Raw genomic sequence first — 23,566 nt, 5'->3', positions numbered from 1 at the left:
CCTAACTAATATTTCGCCAGATAACAAGCAATAGTAAAACATATTTGTGTCGCTTACCTTCAAACGGGAAATTCCATTCTGCTACAAGGTTCATTATCTTTCAGATCAATATCATATTTTTTATATATTATTCAACCTTAGAGCCGAATGGATTTACCCATGTTTAAAATTAAGAGACACATTTGTACCGCAACAATATCTTACATAACACGATCTTGGTTGTAGAGCTTGCGATTTTGTAAAAACTAGTGTCTACGCCAAATCTTGGGATTAGGTGCCAAAGCGAACCCGGCTCACTTGAGCTGTGGCAAAACGGCGAGATAACGCTAGGAGGAAGAACTTTTTGCCCAGAAGTGCAAGTTGTCGAATGAGCTAGGCTTCTTCAAGGAGCAGGTATTTAGTTGCGTTTCCATATTATCCGATCCGATATCGGATGTAGGACCGATATCCCATATATTTAGTCCCATCTTTGATTTTTGCCTTTGAAGTCCTTCCTACATCCGATATCGGATCGGATAATGTGAAATCCCACAGGGTTCTCAAAGGTCGGCAACACATAAGTGGCTCCTCATGTTGCTTGTCCATGGGTGGCAATGACTTTGGACAATGGTTATAAAAAAAATGTGCAGTTTGGGAAGTTTTTTAGAGATAGGTAAACAAAAGAACCGATGAAGGTGACACATGTATATTGGCAGTCTGTTTAACAGGACAATCTTTAAGAGTACGTTATGTATGAAATCCATATAAAACTGGAAGTATCAGAGGCATGATTAAGTAAAATGACTTGGTATTCAATAAGGCCACCGAAATTATTGAGTAGATTTAAAATTACATAATGTAAAACTCGGACAAATGAACAAAGCTACAAGAGTTTAAAAACAAGGAAAAAAATCTAAACTTACTTTTTTTTCATCAAATAAAGGCGAATAATATTTTCAAATAAAGGTTCTCAATAGGCAAGTCAACATAGACTTGATTTAGAAAACTACACGATTTATACCAAGAAGTGGTAATCTCATAAAATATAGAAGACTCAGAATTTTCTTTATCTAATATAGACTGTTTTAACCCTTTGACAGACAAATACGTCAACTGACACGCGGTAAAAGCCCAATAACAACTTTCTTACATTTCAACAAGGTTCAAAATGCGCTGCAGGTTATGTCCAAGTTACGGAAACTTTCAAAAAAAATCTTAATTTTCTTGAAAAATTTACAAAACTTCCAAGAAAAATAAAGGGATATTAATTTATGAAATGGGAAGTTTCCATCCATACAATTGTCTACACAAAGTATGGAAAGTTTCCGAAGTTTTCCCATGTGAAAATTTCTGAAGTCAGGAAACTTTCCGTCGGCACATCAGTAGGCTTGAGCTCTCATAGCGCAAATTTTTGGAAGTTTAACAGAGAACAGTGAAAATGACAGCTTTGTTACATGACACAGAGATAATAGATGGAACATATACAACAGTTGACCAGCGCCATCTAACAATGCTATTATTCTTATACAACTTATTGTTAACACTTAGAAAGCCACATCTATCGTGCGTGTCATCGTGAACCTTATTAGAATGCATGAAAGTTGATATTCGACTGTAGCCGTGTCATTTGGCTGTATTAGATGTAAAAGGGTTAAAAGTTAAGTTATATCAGGGGCGGCTCACTCCGCTATTCTATCGCCGCGCTATAAGTACACGCCGGCGGCCGCGAGTTCGCGGCCCATTCAGTGGTGACGACCTTCGCGCGGCGCAAAAGAATTCAATGACGGCTGCTCGCGTGCGGTCCGTTTGTTAACGTAGGTAAGAATTTAGAATGGCGGCATTTTGTGAACATCAAAGGAGTGAGCCTTCTGTACTTGTACTATTATATATTCTGTGGTTTTTATGGAATGTATGGAACTGTAACACAGTATGTAATGTGAATGAAACTTTGTAGGTAGACTTGATGGCTATTTTGAGGTTGAAAAACACACAAACACAACACATGTGTATAATATCTTGTCTTACAGTACCATAAAAATAGCAGTAATAATTTAGGCAGCCTTACCAAGTTACATCAGAGAAATTGAACAAACTAGTCCACAAGAACAACTCTATTCTTATCAACTCTCACATTGGGTGCGCTTTTCAATTTCTTAATAAACTTCTCAGCAATTCTATCGTCAATCTCCTGCCCCGTTGCCTCCTGATATTCCCCAAGAACCTTCTTCTGAAGCCTTTTGAACTGCACCTCACCTTTCTTTTCAAGCACGGACATTATTACCGCATGCCAGTTGAATTTATCTTTTCGAATATCTAGTTCGCCAATCTTTGCTACATTTTGGTCGTGGAGACAGATGCTTTCTTCCGCTTCCTCGGATTCCCCAGTGCTTTTAGTTTTCTTCTTTTTCTGTGTAACCCTGCTAACCGGCATTTCAGCATCGGCAACACCGTTTTCAACTGCTTCTTTCACTTCCTGAACAGCATTAACGGTATCTTGTCTTTTACGTTTCTTATTTTTGTTGTCTTCCTCTTTGAGTTCCTCGGCGTCCCCGTTGCTAACGGACTCCGCTCTGTTTTTCTTCTTTTTTTCCTTCTTTGTGGGCTGCGGTTCTTCCTCTTCCTCTCCTGGGTCTTGAGCTGCGCTCTGTAATTCTGCTTCATACTTCTGACGCTTTTTCTCTTCTTTACGCTGCTTCTTGGATTTCTTACCACTCTTTCCCTCCGTTTCTTTAGCTTCCTCTACGTCCCCATTTTGAGCTCCAACATCACCATTTTCCTCATGTTCTTCAGCTTTAGCGTTTTCCGTAACCCCATTTTCCGTATTCTCTTCATCATCTTCAGATTTCTTATTTTGCTGAGTCTGATTGGGTCTAGCATTCATTGCGGATAATTCGCTCAGTTTAACAGAGATCATATCCCAAGCTTGATTAATATCATTTGGATTTGTTTTCTGTCCGCACACATTCTTGACAAAGTTGATGAATTTGGGTTTTTTCCTAGGAGTGTTATTATGTTTACTGACCGTCTCGATTATCCTTCTGACATTGGCCGGAGCACTCTTTTGCTGTTCTAATACTTCTTGAAGCATTTCGACCCATACATTTTGCTTCTTTTCTCCTTTCTTTTCCTTAGCAACAAATCCTTTTCCTGAGTAGCGTTCTTCTTCAGTTATACATTTTGTGTGAGCCTCGTAGTCATTACCACTGAAATATTAATTAATAAATATTTAACATTGTCATACTTTTGACACATTTGTTTACTTTATGATGTTGTTGCCAGTAAAAACCTTCTCGAAACATAGGTAATAAAGGTAATAACAAAAATTCACTATAGAGAAGGTTTTAAATATGTAATAATAATTAAATAAATATTTTTTAATTAACATGAGATCATCAACCAGTACAACTTTTATCTGAAATGACAAAAGTTTCCTGTCACAACCGGCAGTTCTATTTGATACATAAAATAACTGAATGTACTCACAGAAAATCCTTGAAACAGTCCATGCATGACAAGTTGTGGGGCCTATTTCTACATTTGGTCATATAATGTTTCTCAACTTTAGGCTTGTTCACGGACTCGCCGCAGTGGCCACACGTAAACACGACCATGTCTCCGATCTCTATCCCACGTGTTATTTCCGAAGCAAGTTCTCGTTAACCTTAAAATAAACAAACAAAATAAAAACGAGGTTAACACATTTTTATGAATATTTGACGTAAGGAATCTTTTATCAGGCGAGACCTCACCTCAAAGAGTGTATATCAAGTAAAAGCGCTTATTGACTTAAAAATGTTTCCAATTTGAAAAGAAAGAAAAAGAAACCAACCGGATAAAATAAAAGATGTTTTCTCTAATTTTACGCAAAAACCAACAAGTATTCTGTCAACCGGTGAAAACCACAGATAGATAAAAAAAGTTAAGAGTCCATATTTTTAAACCTGGCAATATCATAAAAACAATATGCTGTTTATTGTAGCGAAGATTGTATAATATGAGTGTAATATTTATTTTCTTGATACTGCAAATGAAAACGATGCAGTAATATTATTTACAATCTTCAAAATACTACTAGAAAACAACAGTGCAGTACGGTAGCTGGCTGCATAGGGTAACCCTATTAATTCCCTAGTATGGACCACTGGTATGGACCATGAAGAATAGAGATAAAGGAGCAACCTCTTTAAGTATCAGAAGTGCACATATAAAAGAAAAGATAGGTGGCGCTGCAATCGCAGGTGCATAAGGGTTTGACAATCTCTTTGCCTTTTCGGTAGTGAGTGACCCCGCCTACGGAGCAAGAGGTCCCGGGTTCAAATCCTGGTGAGACCTTTATTATTTTTTTCTACTAATATTTTTCTTGAATTATTTTATTTTTTAATGTCCAAAAATATTTTTTTGTTTTGTTACAACTTTTTTAAATTTAATTTGCAAGACTTACAACATTACCGAAGAATCATAAGTTGGGGCAAACAATGTAAAAGGGCTTAAGTTAACATTTGTAAGAATAAAACAATAAATAAACACAACGAGAACATCTGCGTACGAAGTCAGCGCACTACCATGGGACTACGTCTTGACTTGCTCAGTTTGACGAAATTAGCCTAGAGAAAAGAACGTCTAATGTCATCTCACATCGCTGATCATTGAGCGAGACATGCGCTCCAAGCGGAGATATTTGTAACTGCTGTATAAAGGCTCAGCCGGTCATTTTTGCGACTGTTCTACTTCGACAGACTTTCCTCCTTATCTCTAGTCTCCCTGGTATGGACGCACCAAAAGAATGAATGATGTTTGAATCCATTCGTTCAGTTGTCAACCAACCAACCGACTGTTGTGACAACTTCGGGTGTGTCCGTCCGTAAACGAAAAACTTTTCAGGCAGCTTTTATGAATTAATTATGGTAAATTAGTTAATAAATTACATCCACAATGAAAGTGCTTTGTAAAATAGTATTGATATCTACAGCTTTAGGTAAGTTCTTACTACATTTACTTCGATTTTTACCTTACAAAGCTGGGCGTCATTTAGTTAGAATCAGAACTCATGTTTTTCAAACAAAAACTTTCAGCTTCAGTGTCAGGAAGCGGAGGAATCAATGAGGTGTTTGTGCCGCCTAAGGTGGAAGGGCAAGACGTAGTGTCATGGTGTACTACGTCTATAGCGGCGCAGGAGAAATGTGAAAAGTTGACGAAGATTGCTCAGTTGGACAAAGGCTTGCTCGGAGCTGATTATATTGAAATACAGTGTAAACGGGTAAGCATTTAGTTTTACATCAACTGTTTGGCTATTAATTGCCTGTGGACTTATAACTTACACTAAGTATGTAGGAGACATATTTTTAACCTATTCCTTTTTAACCTGTTGTAAGCTAGATTAAATTACAGTCGACAATATTTTGCCTTTTTAGGAGCACAAATTTAACTAACAACTCCTACACCTAACAACAATCCTAGATTTAAAAACCCCTTTTATTAACCCCCGACGCAAATACGACGGGGTGTTATAAGTTTGACGTGTCTGTCTGTCGGTCTGTCTGTCCGTCCGTCCGTCCGTCGTCCGTCCGTCTGTTTGTCTGTCTGTCTGTCTGTCTGTCTGTCTGTCTGTCTGTCTGTCTGTCTGTCTGTCTGTCTGTCTGTCTGTCTGTCTGTCTGTCTGTCTGTCTGTCTGTCTGTCTGTCTGTCTGTCTGTCTGTCTGTCTGTCTGTCTGTCTGTCTGTCTGTCTGTCTGTCTGTCTGTCTGTCTGTCTGTCTGTCTGTCTGTCTGTCTGTCTGTCTGTCTGTCTGTCTGTCTGTCTGTCTGTCTGTCTGTCTGTCTGTCTGTCTGTCTGTCTGTCTGTCTGTCTGTCTGTCTGTCTGTCTGTCTGTCTGTCTGTCTGTCTGTGTGTGTGTGTCTGTCTGTGGCATCGTAGCTCCCGAACGGATGAACCAATTTCGATTTAGTTTTTTTGTTTGAAAGCTGAGTTAGTCGGGAGTGTTCTTATATCTAAAATGTATTATTATTTATATTGCCTAACCTGTAGACAGTAGAACAACCCTGAATATTACACAAAAAAATTTTGTGATTAATTTTTCATTGCAGGCTTTTGACACTGAACAATGTATGGTCTGGGTGGACGAAGGAGAAGCCTCACTACTGGCTCTGGATGCAGGGGAAGTGTATGTGGCTGGCCGCTACCACTCTCTTGTGCCTATTATGCAAGAAGTAAGTTTTTCTTTGTTATAAGTGAACAGCTATGATGAAATAAAAAAAAAAAAACTTAAAATGAAGTATGCAACAGAGCAAATAATATTAAAATTAGTCTTCAGAGAATTTGATATAAGTAATTTTCCAAAAAAAAAACATACTAATTAAATAAGCAGTGTTATTACAGTTAAAATGAATATAATGAATATTTTTTCTGTTATTGACTATTGTGTTTCCAAATTGACTACCTTATTTATTTTTTACAAAAATTGTACACATTTTGCATGACACAAAATGTTCATTTTTAAAAGAAGCTGCATGTTAGTAGATTCGTGCAGTTTAATGATATTTTTTGGCCAGAACTAGAGTCAAAACTTAACCCATTCATTGCCGAAGACGCGAATTTGCGTCACAAACTATGCTGAAATTGTAATGCGGATGCAGACATCGGCAATGGGTTAATTTTTAATTTTCCATAAAAAAAACATGCTTCATTAAACACTATTTGCACTCCTTATTTTTCACAGTTATATGGCCGCGGAGAACCATACCAGTATGCAGTGGCCGTAGTCAACAAAGGATCCTTGCCTAACATCCAAGCCGGCACAGGGCTGTACGGACTGCGAGGGGCAAAGGCCTGCTTCCCTGGTGTTGGTTCCTTGGCTGGATGGGTCATGCCTATACATACTGTAAGTATTTTAAGAAAAGTTTTAAAAAGTAGGCATATTATTTTAATATAAATATTAATTGCTAAATCCATCCACCAAAAACATTTGTTATGCAAAGTTTTGCGGCTGGCCTGGTGGTCTGGCCTAGTTGGTAGTGACCCTGCCTGCTGAGCCGCGGTCCTGGGTTTAAATCCCGGTACGGGCATTTATTTGTGAGCCTAGATATTTGTAAGGTCCAACCAAGATTATTTGTTCCTAAGTCATGGATGTTTTCTATATGTATATTATGTATATTGTTGACTGAGTACCAACAACACTTAGCTTATCATAGGCAATTTGTGTAATAATCCAATAATATTATATTTATACATAATATTGATTAATTCTTGGGACATTTAAAACAATAGGCATATTATTTTTATAAAAATGTTCATTGGTAAATTTTTGTTAGTTTGTTATGCAAGGTAATACTAATCCAAGTAATACTAATACATAATAAAAAACATGCATGTGATTTTCACAACCCATTTAGCACTAGTGGGAACTTATGCCTAAACTATTGTAATCATAATCATAATATCTATTGTTTATTGCACCATGGTAAAGATGTTACAAAACATTATAAAGTATCTCATGGACCCCAGCAGGTGTTGAATATAATTTTATTTTATACTATATATGAAACATATATAGTATAAACGACATCTGTCGGATGCATCCAGATATATTGGCCAAAATAGCGACCGAATGAGCACCACAAATTACCCGAGGCCGAAGTAGGCCAATGAAATGAAATGAAATGAAATGAAATGAAATATGAAATGAAATGAAATGAAATATTTATTTTCCAAGTAGGCATATTACAATGCGCTTATGAACGTCAAATAAAACTACGCCGGCTCTAACCCTACGCCTCAGCCTCGAGAAGATTTCAGTCCCCCCTCAGTTTGAGGAGGGTATCCACTATGGGACCGGCAAGAAACTCGGCGGGCCACTTCTTTTCAAAACATTACATCTTATAATTAACATGCATTAAAAAAAAAAAAAAAAACAAGATACAATTTAATAAGCAAAAGTATTCATAAAAAAAAAAAAAAACAAAAATGAGATGGCGGAAAGACCTGGGGGCCGATTTTTGAGTCTCACTGTCACTAAAATACCGGTTGAAAACGGTGAATCGCCTATTATTTTCAGTGACAATTTTCTGAATTCGAACGCCGTGAGACTCAAAAATCGGCCCCCAGGACTCATTTTGTGGCCATTGACGGGAGCATGCACAAAGCCGTGACGAGTGGCGGAAAATAGGGGAGGCCTTTGCCCAGCAGTGGGACACAATATAGGCTATTAAAAAAAATGAAACAGGTAAATAAGCTTCATAAAATCATAAATTATCCAAAATTGTAGGCACTTAAGATTATCTTTAAGAAATTCTGTGACTGAGTAGTACTCTTTCTGTAAGGAATAATTTCAATATTTTCCATGTGTTTCATTGTCAACTAGAGTGTCCTGGTCACATATGACACGCTTGTTCAGTGGACACATATGGTACTTTAGTTAATAATTTTAACATGGAAAATAACCTAACCACAAAATTAAAATTTTGAAAAAACCCACGACCGATAGTGGACTGTATTTCATGAAACAATGCTAAGAACACTCCCGACTAAATCAACTTTCAACCAAAAAATCTGCCACAGACAGACATACACAAACAGACAGACACACACAAGCAGACAGACAGACCGACAAACAGACTGCGTCGGGGGTTAAAAACCATTAGTTGAAATTAACCGCCAGTCTAATATGCATTCTACCTTATCTCTTTTTAACCATTCCCCCTATGTCATCATCATTTTCTTTATGTACAGCTTATGCAAGAAGGAGGGCTCCGGATAGCAGATTGCAACAACCACGTCAAGTCAGCGATTGAATTCTTCGGAGACTCTTGCGCGCCAAACTCGCTGAAGGACTTGTACAACCCCATTGGAGACAACCCTGACCAGTAAGACAATTTGCATGTGCACATAATTAGATGTAGGAACCAGTGGCGGTTGGTGAACATTTCTGCTAGGTAATATTGAGCAAAAAGAAACTTAACATTACATACTTTACTAGTATTCAATTTTAGGCAAGCCGTTGGGAATCGGCTTGTATGGACCAGCCGCTGCTGATAGAAACTAACTTTGATTCTTCAATTAAAAGTCAAAGTACCTATCCAAATTCATTTAAACACAGTGATTTTTTGTATATTATTTGTATGTCTTTCCCATCACGGAACAATGGTATTCCGGACCTTTGGGAGGCGTGCGCGGGGCCGAAGCCGACGCGTAGAGCCCCTTTCGACACTTTAATGAAATGTAAGGGGTACACCGAGCGGATGTTGCCTTTACCCGTATCATGGGACACACGCAAAGGCAACACCCGCCAGGGTGTAAGGACTATTTGAGGGTGTAAGGTCTATTTTGATGAAAGTGATGGACTAAATACTGGGCTATGGATAAAAAACCGGACGCCTGCCTAATAAAACGGTATCCAATTTTATTTCCGGCAGACGGTGACTCGTCCCCACAATTATTATTATTATATTATATTATTTGATACACTAGCAGCTGATAGCTGATGCGTGTATATCACTGCACTTGTTTTTAAGTTACTATGTTAGTTGGTATGTTAGTGTATGTCAGGTTTTTTACTAACATGGTGGCAAATAAGCATACAAACTCCACACCCTTGTTAGCTTTGCAACAAATTGCTAATACTTGTTATCTTTACACGGAAGTCTATTCTTTATCCGATATGTTCTTTCATGCAGTCAGATATGAAGTAACTTATTGCATGAAATAAAACTATTGAAACAAATTAATTATAATACATCCCAACGTACCCCGTCACCCGTTGACCACGAACGCTGTAAAGTGTTCGAAACGTCGAAATGTATTGTAAATTAATTATACGCAATATACTCCTTTCCATAGTTTTATTTCATGAGTAACTATCGCGGTAACCAATGATAATTTATTGCAATAAAATAAATACTTACCTACGTGAATTTCACAGGCTATGCAAACTCTGCATTGGAGGCGCCGGAGTCCGCTGCACTTTAGCGGACCCGTACGCCGGTTACGAAGGCGCCCTGAAGTGTCTCGTCGCTAATGGCACTGGCGACATTGCCTTCGTGCGAGACACCACTATACAGCACGCGTTACTGTCTAATAAGATTCTAGGTAAGCGTTGATATTTTCACATTTAGTTTAGGAGAAATTCAAAGTTAGGTAAGAAGGTGCTCTGAAGTGCCTCGTGGCTAACGTAACAGGCAACATTGCCTTCGTGCGAGACACAACTAAACAGCCCGCACTATTGTCTAACAAGACACTAGGTAATTATTTGTACTGTCATGTAAAGTTTAGAAGAATACTGCTACAAAATGCAAGGGCGCTATTAATGGCACTGGCAAAGGATTCTACTATAATATTTACAACTGGAACAAAATGAAAATATCTATATGAAAATAACAAATATAATGGTAGCTCTATTGTCTTGGCTGTGAATAAAAGTTTTATTAATTCCATTAGTGTCCGCTTTCAGAAGACAATCTAGTCTGCATGTTACTTAAGCCTGACCAGATATCAATTATGACTATTGTCAAGAGGGTGGTGTTTTTCTGATGTATGCGGTGACAGTTCAGTATATGAAGAAAATAGTTTTAATTAAATTCAGCAACGGCGCGTAGTCATATATTTCTGGTCAGGCATTAACTCTGTTTATCCCAATGGTTCTATAAGAATGGCTTAAGGCATTAAGTCCGCCGTTTGTAATCTTGTCATTTTTGTAATAAAGTGTAAATAACTAGGTATTTATTTACAATGCCTTATTAATATTCTGTATCAGGAGACGTGTCCCCGGAGCGCTTCGAGCTGATCTGCCGCGACGGCTCCCGGCGCCCTGTAACGCAGTGGGAGGACTGCAACTGGGGCCGTGTACCTGCTGATGCCGTAGTCACCACCAGTGCTGCTTCGCTACAACAGAGAAAACGGTTAGTGCTGCTGCTTCAATGAAATTTCATTGCTTTACCCCAGTTTTTTTTTATATAAACTGGCCAGTGATTGACCTTAGTCGCACCTGATGGAAACCCAACTAGCAAAAGTCGCGCTTAGAACGATCTCAAGACTAAATTTTTTTGGTTTTATATTGATTCTATATCATCGTATAAACCTGGATTTGGGCACAATTATAAGCGTATTTATTTTAATATCGTTCTAATATCACTTTTATTGCATACTGTTTGCTTTTACAGTAATCATGCCAAAACTAATTTAAGCTTCCTTAGGCTAATATCGCTTTCAGGTAAGTATTTTATAAGCCTGCATAGGCTTATTTTGGTCCAACGTTAGACTCTTATGAGCCTAAACAAGCTTATTTTGATTTTTGTACAATACGGTATTTGAAACATTCTAAGGCTATCTGCTTGGTCTGTAGCGTGATAATATAAAAAAAAATGTTGTGACAAAACAAACACTGAAGGTACAAATTACTATTTAGTAATACTTATATAAACTTATAATAGCGTGTTTCTTATCCTTGGTGCTTCTTCATATTGCGCAGTAAGTACTTGGGAAATATTATTTACAGTAAAATGGACCCTTATTTACACTTCAAATTTCATGCGCCCACTCTAATAATAGTATTTTGTATCCTCGTTAATTATTTTATTTCTATATTTGCAGTAAAAAGACGCCATTGTTATAGTTGCATTTTCTTAGTGCGCTATTAGACTATTATAAGATCATTTACTTAATATTAGCATTCTTGTATACCAATGATACGGCCATGTTTAATTAATTTAGGGTTCCTTGCTTTACCTATATAAAACCTCATTTTCTTAATCTTGACCTGATTTTATATCACTTGACCCTACAAAAACAAATATACTTATTGTTTTTACTTTTTATTCAAATGGCAATGTTGGTGATGTGAAATGGTTGTATACTTACAATTGTGTTCCCAAAATCGATTTAAGGTCTAATCACTTTATATTGATCTCATCTATTGTTTATTTAAGTATGTTTATTCTATATCACGCTAATATCGAACTAAATTACTGCCATTGATCTCATAATAGCTTTAAATAAGGTGACAAAAAGATGCACTATTGTATTTTTATGTTATGCTGATATTAGTCTGAAGTTCTTACAAAAACATTTATTAAGGCTATTATAACATCAAATGATCCAATATCACTCTAATATCTTACTAAACTACTGCTATTGATCTTATAATAGTTTTGAATAAGATGAAAAAAGCATGTACTTATAGTGTTTTTATGTTATGCAGATATTAGCCTGACATTCTTACAAGAGCATTTATTAGGACCATTATAAAATCAAATAAACTTAGAGAAGGGGACTATAAGAACATTTACTCTCAAGAACAATTAATCTACGTAAATGTTATTGTAGGAGTAATAGGCTTATAATAGTATTATAAAATGCGCTTATATACACATATGAGACTAAGTAATGAGACAGAGAGTTCTAGAGTGCGTACTAGCTTGTCTAAGGCTAATATAAGAGCATAACATTTTATAAAACAAATATTAGAGTGCTATAAGCCCACCACTCTTATAAAGTGAGCAATCCAAGACTATTTTGCTAGTTGGGAAGTGACGACAAGGCCGAGGTTGTAGCTCACTGGTTCAGTAATATGTCTATTACTGTAGTCACGAGCAGCGCTACTTCGTTGCAGCAAAGAAAACCGTTTCTGCTATTTAATTTAGGCATATATGTATGTAGTTGAGTACTTTATGTACAGTAGAGTTCATAATTGTGTGTACATTTCTTCACCTTAACCCTATGCGATAAGGTGAAAAATGTACACTTATTTCTGACGACCGGTCTGGCGTAGTCGTTAGTGACCCTGCCTGCTACGCTGCGGTCCCGGGCTCGAATCCCGGTAAGGGCATTTATTTGTGTGATGAGCACAGATATTTGTTCCTGAGTCATGGATGTTTTCTATGTATATATTTGTTTATTATATATATCGTTGTCTGAGTACCCACAACACAAGCCTTCTTGAGCTTACCGTGGGACTCAGTCAATCTGTCTAAGAATTTAATATAATATTTATTTATGAACTCGACTGTACGTGGAACTGTGTGTGGAGTAGACCGAACGACATTCCTGTAAATTCATACGGTTCATTTTTGTGCAAAAATATATACATACCGGGTGTCCCTAAAACCGACGCCAAAACAGAAAGGGGTGATAACTGATAGAACATCTCATCACATTAAGCGACTTTGACCGTAATGAAAATTGGTGTTAGGGACACCGCTCTTAATTTTCCAATTGAATAATAATTTAGAAATTTTATAAGTACAGAAGGTAAAATAATTGTGAATCAAAGTATCTATTATGGATACAATCCCAATTATTGTTTGACTTCTGTAAATAACCGTCATGCGAAAATGTTTATCATACAAAACAAAAACCATCTTGAAACTGACACAACTTTTGTAGACAATCTCAGTAGTCTTAGAAGCCTAAAAGATATAAATAAATAAATATTATAGAACATTCTGACACAGATTGACGGAGTCTCACGGTAAGCTCAAAAAGGCTTGTGTTGTGGGGACTCAGACAACCATATATAATATATAATATACATATACTTATATACATAGAAAACATCCATGACTCAGGAACAAACATCTGTGTTCCTCACACAAATAAATGCCCTTACCGGGATTCGAACACAGGACCGCGGCGTAGCTGGCAGGGTCACTACCGACTAGGCCAGACCGGTCGTCAAACAAGATAAGAACATACTAAAATCCACATTAAATTTTCAGCTACCAAAACTTAATCCAAAAGCTAGTCCAACTATACGGAGAGCCCAATCCCCTGAACAAGAACTCGAACCGCACCGCTACCTACCAATCTCGAGATGGCTACGGGAACCCATACACTTCTTCTACCACGGAGCGATATTCGTACGACCCGTACAGAAGGAACTACAATGATAGGAGCTACGAGAGGGTTGATAATGAAGATAATGAGTTGAGGTAAGTTTTTTAAAAGATATATCTTTTATTTTACTTTTAGGACCACCTCACACTTAGCGTCTTTTGATCGTTCAGCGTTTAGTCAGCGCTTATGAAAAATATCGTCACTGAACAACTTTGATTCGAACCACTAGGAAACACTAGTGCGGGATAGTCTTTATTGCAGCTATGTACCCTAAAACTGAAAAAATCTTACTTTTTAATCAATTTACACTCGCAAAATTTTAAGAATTCCTTCTATCCAATCGTGTTGTAGTGGTTTGGAACCGTTTACCGGATAGTGTTGTTACTGCTCTCTCAGTGAAAGTGTTTAAAAACAGACTAGACAAGTGGCTTTTAAATAATAAGATAGTGACATGACTTTGCTAACTATAAATCATGAGATACTGTGTGACATAGGCTCATCAGCTGAATAGCTGCTCGCCTATAATTGAATAATAATAATAATTTCTAATCAATCACCAGGTTGTAAGCTAAAGTAGGAGGTTGTACCAACTATGTTACCTACCCTTGGTCATTCACTAAAATAAAGATATTCTATTTAAATGGTTTTATTTCAGCATTAGCACTGAATCGTCGTTCCAGCCTAGAAAGGATATAAACGGGTACAATATTGAGTCTTCCTTCCGGTTGTTCAATTCTAATAGCACCACGGATTTACTGCTGCAGGTATGATGATGATGTTTATTTAGTCTTTCTCTATATGTGTATGTTTATCCAATTTGTCTCTATGACAAATACAAATACAAATATTCTTTATTGTTCACCAATATAACAAGATTACATCACATAACTTTAATTTACACACTGTATTTAACTTTAATTTATGACATTAGAATCCTATTTTTGTTTTTGTAAAGGTTGTCTGGAAAATAGCGCTCTTTAGTGATAAGACTGCCTGTTGTCTGTCGCTTTTTTAGCCCCCGACTCAAAAACAACGGGGTTTATAAGTTTAACGTGTCTGTCTGTGTGTGTTTGTGTCTGTCCGTGGCATCGTAGCTCCTGAACGGATGAACCGATTTAGATTTAGTTTTTTTTTGTTTGAATGCTGAATTAGTCGGGAGTGAGTCGGGTGTATTCTTGGCCATGTTTCATGAAAATCGGTCCACTATGTTGGGGTTTTTTTCAAAATTTTAATATTGTGGTTAGATTAGTTAAAACGGTTTTGTTTCCTATTTTGCTGAGATGTGGCAATAAGGCCCACTTGCAGCAACCACTTAAATCAGGGTTAGTGGGCTGTCATCTGTCAAATACCATATAAAATGGTGGGGTAACCCTCTGGTTAACCCTCCATTTTCGTTGGTGCAAGTGGCCCTTAGAGTACCTACCTAAGTAGTAACCACATTATTTATTTTCCCAGGACGCAACAATAAACTTCCGCATACTAAAAGAAGAAGAGCAAGCAGCTAAGCACATTTTAAACAACCCATACGTCGGCGATCAGGCGGAGAAAGCTGTCGTTGGCATCAGAAACTGTCCCATCAAGAGGATGATACTGTGTGTTACGAGCGACGCTGAGATGGACAAGTGTGTCAAAATGAGGGTAAGTCTAAAGCCATAAAAAAAACAGTGCGTCGGTCCCTCCGCGCGGAAGTAGTGAAACTTCGTTACATAACCTCAAAAACATTTTGTCAAGTGACCATCGTTTTCGCGTTTAGTTACGTCTATCTAAATATAAAACACACACATTCCACCATTGAAAACCATTCTGGGCATTTCGTTCTGTCACTGAGTGAATAAGTGAATGAATGGAATGAGTGAGTCGCGTTGAGCGCAACGACACTGACCCATCCGGTACTGAGTCAGACCCGGCCGCACTGAGTCAGACCCGGCCGAGAAAGCCGTTGTCAGCATCAGAAACTGTCCTATCAAGAGTATGATACTGTGTCTTACCAGTTACGCTGAGATGGACAAGTGTGTTAAAATGGGGTAAGCATCGATCTAAACTACCTAGATGCACCATCACGGCTTAGAATGTGTCCGCAGCAAATTGTGCTTGAAAATGTTCTAAGCACAATTGGGCGGTCAGTAGCGCTTCATCCGCCGTGTCGGCAACATGCCTAAGTGCTCCGTAAAAAAATGCAAAAATAACACCTTATATACGTTGAAAAAGGATGACGTATCGTATTTCCGGTAAGTAATTGTTAATAATTTTATAATGTTATGCATTTGTGGTCAAAATGGCTTCCTAACTTACAAAAAACATTTATTTTCTAGAATAATTAAAGTAAATTCCTTGATTTGGTCTTACGCAGTTTGTCTCTTTCTCTCGCGCTATACTAGTAATGAGCGGACGGCGACAAAAGATGGATGAAGTGGAACATAGTTAAAAATGGAATGATGGAGTCGCTAATTTATATTTTTTGTAAAAGAAGCCTATTTCATATTAATAATGTATGTATTTATTTATTATTATGGACCAATAAGTCTGAAATAAATGATTTCAATTCAATAATATTAATACATATCTTATAAATTACTTTAATTATAAAAAGAAACAACCCGGGAATAGCAAATTCGTTTTTAAGTAATAAAAAAGCTTTTTATTCCAGATTCCCAAAACAAGACGTTGAAAGGGAAAAATGGCGCAAGATTATAGCTGAGGAGCGGATAGAAGATTTACCCAAACAAAGCTTTGAAAGAAATTATACGTAGAATAATAAATTAATGTCATCGTTCAATTCTTCTTTGTTTTAATAGCTACTTAATTCATATTCTCCAAGTGCACCCTCACACACACCACATACAATCCCTCAACTGTTTACCTTCACATAATCGCTACACATACACTCACTACACGCACACACACACACACACACACATATGTTATATATATACATACCTACACACACACACACACACATATATATATATATATATATATATATATATATATACCTCAGTTGACTCTATTTAATAATGCAAACATTGCAAAACGTGGAGATATTAATCAGTTCAGTTGCAATTGTCCCCCAGTCCAAATTGTCCCGCCGTACCTTATATATTTTTTTGTTTGAGATAATATCAATAAAAATATCGTACAGTAAAAACTCATTTTTTTCGCTTAAAATACGCAACATCTCGAAAAATGTTATACCAAACGTTTTGTTCCTTAAGAAATTTTCTATCTAATAGGATTTTTTAAAACAGTTTTTCGCAAAAATACCGCAAATTTCCTCATTCTCGCCTTTCATCTCATAGCGCGACTCCCATGATGCCTCTGTCCATCCTCGTTCCCAATGTAAAAATGGCGTTTAGATTGTTGCAGCGCAAACGAAATTAAACTTAAGTTGGTTGCAATAAGACGTAGATTTTTTTAAAAATATGCACACCTGCGATCTGCGGTAATAAAATTTTATGGCTTTCGCGATGATCACATTCATTAATGTCATAACCGCCAATTGCTTGCATTTGAAATTGAACTTTAAGTACTAAGAAATAACGTTGTTTTTGTAAAAAAATGAAAGTAGTTTTTACTACATTGCGAAGTTTTCGTTTGTCAACTGGACGCACACATTTGCAACTAAGCGATCGGACACTTTTGAGTGCCGAATTTGCAGGTGATAGTGTATCTAGAGAAGTTTAAATCGATGGGGGTAAGGCCCAATATAAAAGCATATATTTATATAGACCTGGGGCCCGTTTGTTCTGCCTGTTGACAATTGCCTTGTATTACAAGTGTGTTTCCGTGACAACCCATACTATTTGACAGTTCGCGCACTTGTAATACAAGGCTTGTACCTTTCGAGAAACGGGCCCCTGCTGTACACCTTGATATAGACCTTCCTGCTGCTTTCAAGGGATTGTAAGGAACTGTTCAACTAATCTCACTTTGGAAGAGTACCTTTTATTTAAGTTTCATCTATCTAAAACCTTTAACCCTTTTCAGGTGGCCCTAAAAGCAGCATACCTCCAACCTCCGCTAATCTGCTGGCGCGGGCACAGCACACGGCACTGCGAGCGCTCCGTCGCTTCAGGAGTAGCTGACGTGGCCGTTATGGACCCGGGAGACATGCTACACGCCGCCATGACACACAGACTAGTGCCCTTCATGCAGGAGGTAAGAATTCTTACGTCCCGGCCATAACATTGGACGAAAAGTCACTGTGTCTCAAGTGCTCCAACTAGTGAAGGTTGGCAGTCAGCTCCTCATCTTTTTCCCTATCTTTGGCGAGGTTGAAAGCTCATCGGCTTCTTAGGTTTCAGTCCATTCTAGGATGTTACGTAGCCACGATTTCTTCCTACGACCTGAACGCAAAACTACGCACATAATAGCTAAGTACTAGGGATGTACCGACTAGTCGGGAAAGCCGACTATCCGGCCACATTTGTAGTCGGCGATTAGTCGGCGACTAGTCGGCAAAAAGGGCCGATTAGTCGGCACTTCATTAGTGATAGAAAAACAGTACAAAATTAAATTACCAGCTGAAAATTATGGTTGTATTATGTAGCTATTAGTAATTCCTTTTTATTATGTAGCTATTAGTAACACAGAAATAAATTTCCTACCTAGGGTTATCGACTTCATAGGCAAGATCACTACCCACTAAGCCAAGCCGGTTGTTAAAAATGGAAAATGTATATAAATATTGTCACGAACCTTTGAACATCTGTAAAAAATCATGAAAAGCGCGAACGAAGGACCAAAAATGACATTCAAAAAGTGAATTTATCGAAAATTATGTTCTGGCCGACTAGCCGACTAATCGGCCACCCAAGCGCCGACTAGTCGGTAGTCGGCCTAGTCGGCCAAATCAATAGTCGGTACATCCCTACTAAGTACATAATCTCAGAATAGTACATTGTGCAACAAGGGGAGGAAGTTGAATATTACCAACGAGAGTAAGTTAAATCGCGACGGCTTGCTGGACCGATTTAAAGACTCGATTTAGTAATATTCATACTCCCCGAGTTACACGCAATGTTTTTCATCACACTCGCAATGTAAAAAATATGTAAATAGATGTAAAAAAGTTAAGTATGGTACAAGAAATTTCATTATTCCCTTGGGAGAACGATTTTTCTATAACTCACTCTCCGCCTGCGTGCAATAGCACATTTAAAGTGCGGGTGTGATGAAAAATAGAGTTTTTCTTGAAGGTAATCTAATTACTAATTTGTCCCGACCCCGCACCAAAACATAAGTGCTCTTCCAACATGAAATTTTCTCGACTATCCAACACCACACAAAAAGTAATGCTCATAATAATTTTGTTTGTTGCCTCAGATCTACTCAAGCGGCAAGAACTGGTACTACGCAGTGGCCGTCGCAAAAGAACAGGACCCGGACACAGATCTGACATATCTTCGTGGCAAGAACTCTTGTCACACCGGTTTGGGACAAGCTGCCGGTTGGATCTTCCCGCTGGCCTATCTCATCTCTAATGGATGGATTCGGTAAGCTTATTATGTGTAGTTTTATTCGAAAATGTCATATGGCATGCTCATTTGGGGCACATTTTTGGACTAAAGGACTATTTATTTAACGTGGCGTGGCGATGGTTAGTGCATATGAAGAAATATTATTAGGATTTTCATATAACAATGATGTTGTGACGCAACTATGGGAACAAATCAAATTATTATTTATCAAATGTTTTGATTTGTGTTTTTAAGTAGTCACACTACTAAATGAATTAAAAATCGAAATAAGATGTCATACCGACGCTAAAGAATCAATATTGTCTGACTAACATGAGATTCTTAGACAATGTTGATTCTTAAGCGTCGATATATTAAAGAAAAAAATTACGGACACCACCAGTGGCGAAGGCGAACCGGCGTCTTTAGCAATCCGGGCTAACACCATGAACCTAGCTACTCTAGCTAGGCCACCCCGTCGCAGCGGAAGCTCTCTCTTCTATATGCCATCTTGTAAGACCAGGCGTCTTTGACCAACTCTAAGGGCAAGCAGTAGGTGCTTGCACCTCCAATACGAAACGTCTTCTTCTTTCATTGCCATGCCCTAATGGACGTCGGCGACAACCTTTGCCACCTCTCTCCTGTTCTTTGCCATTCTTGCCAGTATGGCTGCGTTACTTTCATTAGTCCATTTTTTTATGTTAAGCCATGTAGTCCTCCTTTCCCCCCTGATGTTCTGACTAAGTGGTTCATATTCTTGCGAGGATTTCTTAACCTGGCACAAACCATATGCGACTGGTCATTTTTACATGAGACAGATGTATGGTTGTTGCCTGATAAACACTCATATGTCTCCGCTTAAACGACTTGCAGTTTATTAAACAAGACTTCTTTCTTTCTAATCTACATATTTACAAGATCTTTTTATTTATTGTTTTGTAAACAGTTCATATGGCTGTGACGGCGCGCATGCAGCGGCCCAATACTTCACCAAGTCCTGTGCTCCAGGAGCTTTGAGCACAGAATACGTTGACGCTAACACCGTGCCACACGACAACTTGTGCCATCTCTGCCACGGCGCTGCGTTTAGGTGAGAACTAGATTACTCTCGTGTTCTTACTCAATACTTCACGGAGTCCTTGACTCTTAAAGGTTTGGCTACAGAGTATGTGGATGCCAACACCGTGCCACACGATAACTTGTGCCATCTCTGCCACGACGCTGCGTTTAGGTGAGTATTTCATTATTCTGTCTTGAGGAAATCTTACTCAATACTTCACGGAGTCGTATGCCCACGGAGCTTTGAGTACCGAGTATGTTGGCAACACCGTGCCTCACGACAACTTGAGTCATCTCTGCCACGGCGCTGCGTTTAGGTGAGATCGAAATATACGTATAAATATAAACCCCTGAGCCTGTCATGGCGGAACTTATCCCAGTTTCTCGACTATAGGCTATCAACATTTTGGCCGATTCAAATCTGTTCACAGATCTTAAAATTCGACGTAAAATCCTCCCCCTTAAATAGTGGATTTTATACTTTTCACTTTACGGTGTATGTTCAAACATTCAAGGCCCTAAGTATGGCCACTCCCGCTCCCCGCTGAAAGTGCCGCCCACCCCCTCTCGGTTACCTCACAGTTACCGCCTGTCAAAAACGCGAACAGTCGACCTGTCATATGTCACTCATACAATCATAGTACGCGTTCACCTACACGAGCTTAGGCTGTGTGCTAGGAACGTGCCTCTTTCATATGTTTGATCGCTAGTGTCCGAGGTGTGGTTAAACCGAAGAAACTGAAACTTTGTTTATTAGAAGTTCGATTTCATGGTTACTCTTTTGAGTAACGCCAAAGACACACAAAGCTCTCGGTCAAAAAGTCGAATCGATCTCTGTATGAGACCATCACTTTAGGAGTCTTGACCACAAAAGCGAGTAGTAAGTAGGTACTAATATAATTCGATAACTTCCTATAATTATGTGAAGTAAGACTAAATTTCACGTTGACAGACGCTGCCGCCGCGACGCAAGCGAAGATTACTACGGTCACGTGGGCGCCGTCCGGTGCATGGTCGAAGGAGGTGGTGACGTGGCGTTCGTGCGACACACAGCCACCGCTGAGGTGTCAGGCGGACGCCGCAGCGAGTGGTGGGCGAGGGACTTGCTGCCTGATGATCTACAGCTGCTGTGTCCTGATGGTAAGTAATCCTTGATAATCTGTCTACTAGAAGTAGAAGGTAGGTCGTTGTGAAGTTTGTTCGACACAGCCACCGCTGAAGTGTCAGGCGGACGCCGCACTGAATAGTGGGTAAGCGATTGCTGTGTTCTGATGGTAGACGTTTTTTTCCTTAACATAGGTAAAGAATATATGATTTATTGAGTTCTGAAAAGGTTGCTAGAGTTGTAAAATCTGTCTATTCTATCATTAATATAGAATAATTATGTGATCAAATCGCGGTCGCCATGTAAAGGCTTGAGATGAAACAAGGACTAGGTAAATTCAATTTTTTCTGATGTCAAGTTTTATATAATTTGATAAAATTGTATATTGCATTAACTAATTTGAACAATTATTTGCCAGGAACCCGTGCGAAAATGCACGAGTACAAGCACTGCAACCTGGGCAAGGTCCCGGGTTCGGTTCTCATGGGCCGCGCGAACCACACCGAGCTCGACACTTATTCCAATCTCATGGTCTATGCTCAGCAGTTATATGGAGCCACGGCGACTGATGAGTTCAGGTGAGTCGACATTGATAGGTTTAAATATAAAATAGATATGAAAAATAATTATAGAGAAATTGATTTGTGTTAACTCTAATTCCAAGGTCATACAAGATTTGAACAAACGCGACAACGGTATGTGAATTACTGGCAATTTTGTTGCCCGTGTAACAGCACCGTTAAGATTTATAATCCAACTACGTAACAGGCGGGGCACCTCATACTACACAATGTGAAAATCTTTATAATGTTTACACAAAATAAACGCATACAATTAGGTCGTTTTCCCATTTGATCCAGCCACAAGTGACCACCGCCAATCACTTACAATTCACAAAATTGAGATAATACTATCAACAAATCACAACTAATTAATTTCCTTCCAGCTTCAGCATGTTCGACTCAAAACCCCCTTACTCGGACCTCATCTTCAGCGACGCGGCCGTCCAACTGAAGCCCCTCCCGCACAAAGAGCGCTCCGCAGAGCTCATCGCCGGCCCCGCGCTGCTCCGAGCGGCGAAGATAGTCTCCTGCGACGCGCCGCAGTCGGCGTACTATGTAGCGGCCGATGCCGACTTCTTGTCCCATGCTTATAGGACGGGGATGGTGGGATATGTACTAGCTGTAGCCTTGTTTTTAGTAGCACTACTTCGATAAGTAACTATCACATTTAGGATATCTGTGTTTATAGTATTTTAGCTATATTAGCCGAGATGTCCAATAGAGAAAACATTCTAGTAGGATCAACATAATTTCTATGTTATCATTTCCCCAAGTTATGATGCCGTAACACATGATACAGTGAAAGTAACTAAAGTAAACTATTGCCGAGTTGCGATATGAATGGTTCATCGAGAATATTAAAATAGTCAAATGATATTAATATTACGATATAACGCCAACACAATCGCACAGTAGTTTTTAGGGTTTATAATTGATCTATTTTAAATACAGATATGGTTTTTATGTAAGTAATAATTGTGTGTTGCTAGCTAAAATATGAATCCGTCCCAAATGATTTAGTATTATGTAGTGAATTCAATTTCAGAATTAGAATTAGACTACGTATAATAAGAGTATGTATCGCCGTATGGTACAGTCGGGTCCGTTTAGACGTACACAGTTACGAGAACAAATATATCAGAACACTCAAAAGCATAAAAGCGTGTTTAAGATATTCGAGTTCGCGCAAGTGTATAGATATAAACGAACTCGGCTGGACAATGTTATACTTTATACATATACAGCTTGAAAACAAACATGTTTACACATCAATTTCATATATTTTTAATCTAGTGCTGAGTATCACATCATGTATATTATTTTACAAACTTAAGTTAGTTTTTTTTACATTGTTGACTGAACATACTTATTTTTATGTACCTATGTGCCTTTATAGTGATATAGACATGCATTTTTGGAATATAGTTCTGAGGTAGCTTAGGTAGAAATATAGTAAGTTTAAAAAGAATCTCATAATGATATTCCGTCCAATACTTTTTTATTAATGAATCTACGGTTTTACGTTATTATATCGCTATTGCTGCCCTATCAGCGCGCGCGCAGCGGGCGGAGCGGCGGCGCGTC

General features: G+C 38.4%; 2 protein-coding genes across 3 annotated transcripts; one reads left to right on the top strand and one right to left on the bottom strand.

Annotated features, from left to right (window-relative positions):
* Positions 1-669: 669 nt before the first annotated feature.
* Positions 670-3,876, bottom strand: LOC125238413 (cell growth-regulating nucleolar protein). 2 transcript variants are annotated; one of them, XM_048145738.1, is made up of 3 exons: positions 3,809-3,876; positions 3,463-3,640; positions 670-3,182 (listed from the first exon to the last, which is right to left on the bottom strand). In XM_048145738.1, exons 2-3 carry the CDS (start codon positions 3,588-3,590, stop codon positions 2,072-2,074), a joined length of 1,239 nt encoding a protein of 412 aa, XP_048001695.1. In that variant the 5' UTR covers positions 3,591-3,640; positions 3,809-3,876; the 3' UTR covers positions 670-2,071. The 2 variants fall into 2 exon arrangements, with proteins under 2 accessions (XP_048001695.1, XP_048001696.1); XM_048145739.1 differs by having other exon boundaries at positions 3,729-3,854.
* Positions 3,877-4,813: 937 nt separating this feature from the next.
* Positions 4,814-23,441, top strand: LOC125238374 (melanotransferrin). The gene is made up of 16 exons (XM_048145682.1): positions 4,814-4,954; positions 5,052-5,236; positions 6,062-6,184; positions 6,694-6,855; positions 8,703-8,836; positions 9,892-10,058; positions 10,723-10,867; positions 13,682-13,894; positions 14,455-14,563; positions 15,255-15,437; positions 17,784-17,954; positions 19,122-19,291; positions 20,202-20,345; positions 21,267-21,454; positions 21,838-21,997; positions 22,366-23,441. Exons 1-16 carry the CDS (start codon positions 4,912-4,914, stop codon positions 22,634-22,636), a joined length of 2,568 nt encoding a protein of 855 aa, XP_048001639.1. The 5' UTR covers positions 4,814-4,911; the 3' UTR covers positions 22,637-23,441.
* The last annotated feature ends 125 nt before the right edge of the window (positions 23,442-23,566 follow it).

The sequence above is a fragment of the Leguminivora glycinivorella genome, chromosome 23 (genome assembly GCF_023078275.1).
Source record: "Leguminivora glycinivorella isolate SPB_JAAS2020 chromosome 23, LegGlyc_1.1, whole genome shotgun sequence".
Taxonomy (NCBI): domain Eukaryota; kingdom Metazoa; phylum Arthropoda; class Insecta; order Lepidoptera; family Tortricidae; genus Leguminivora; species Leguminivora glycinivorella.
Note: the sequence above shows the minus strand (reverse complement) of the source record. Positions and strands in the feature narration are given on the sequence as shown.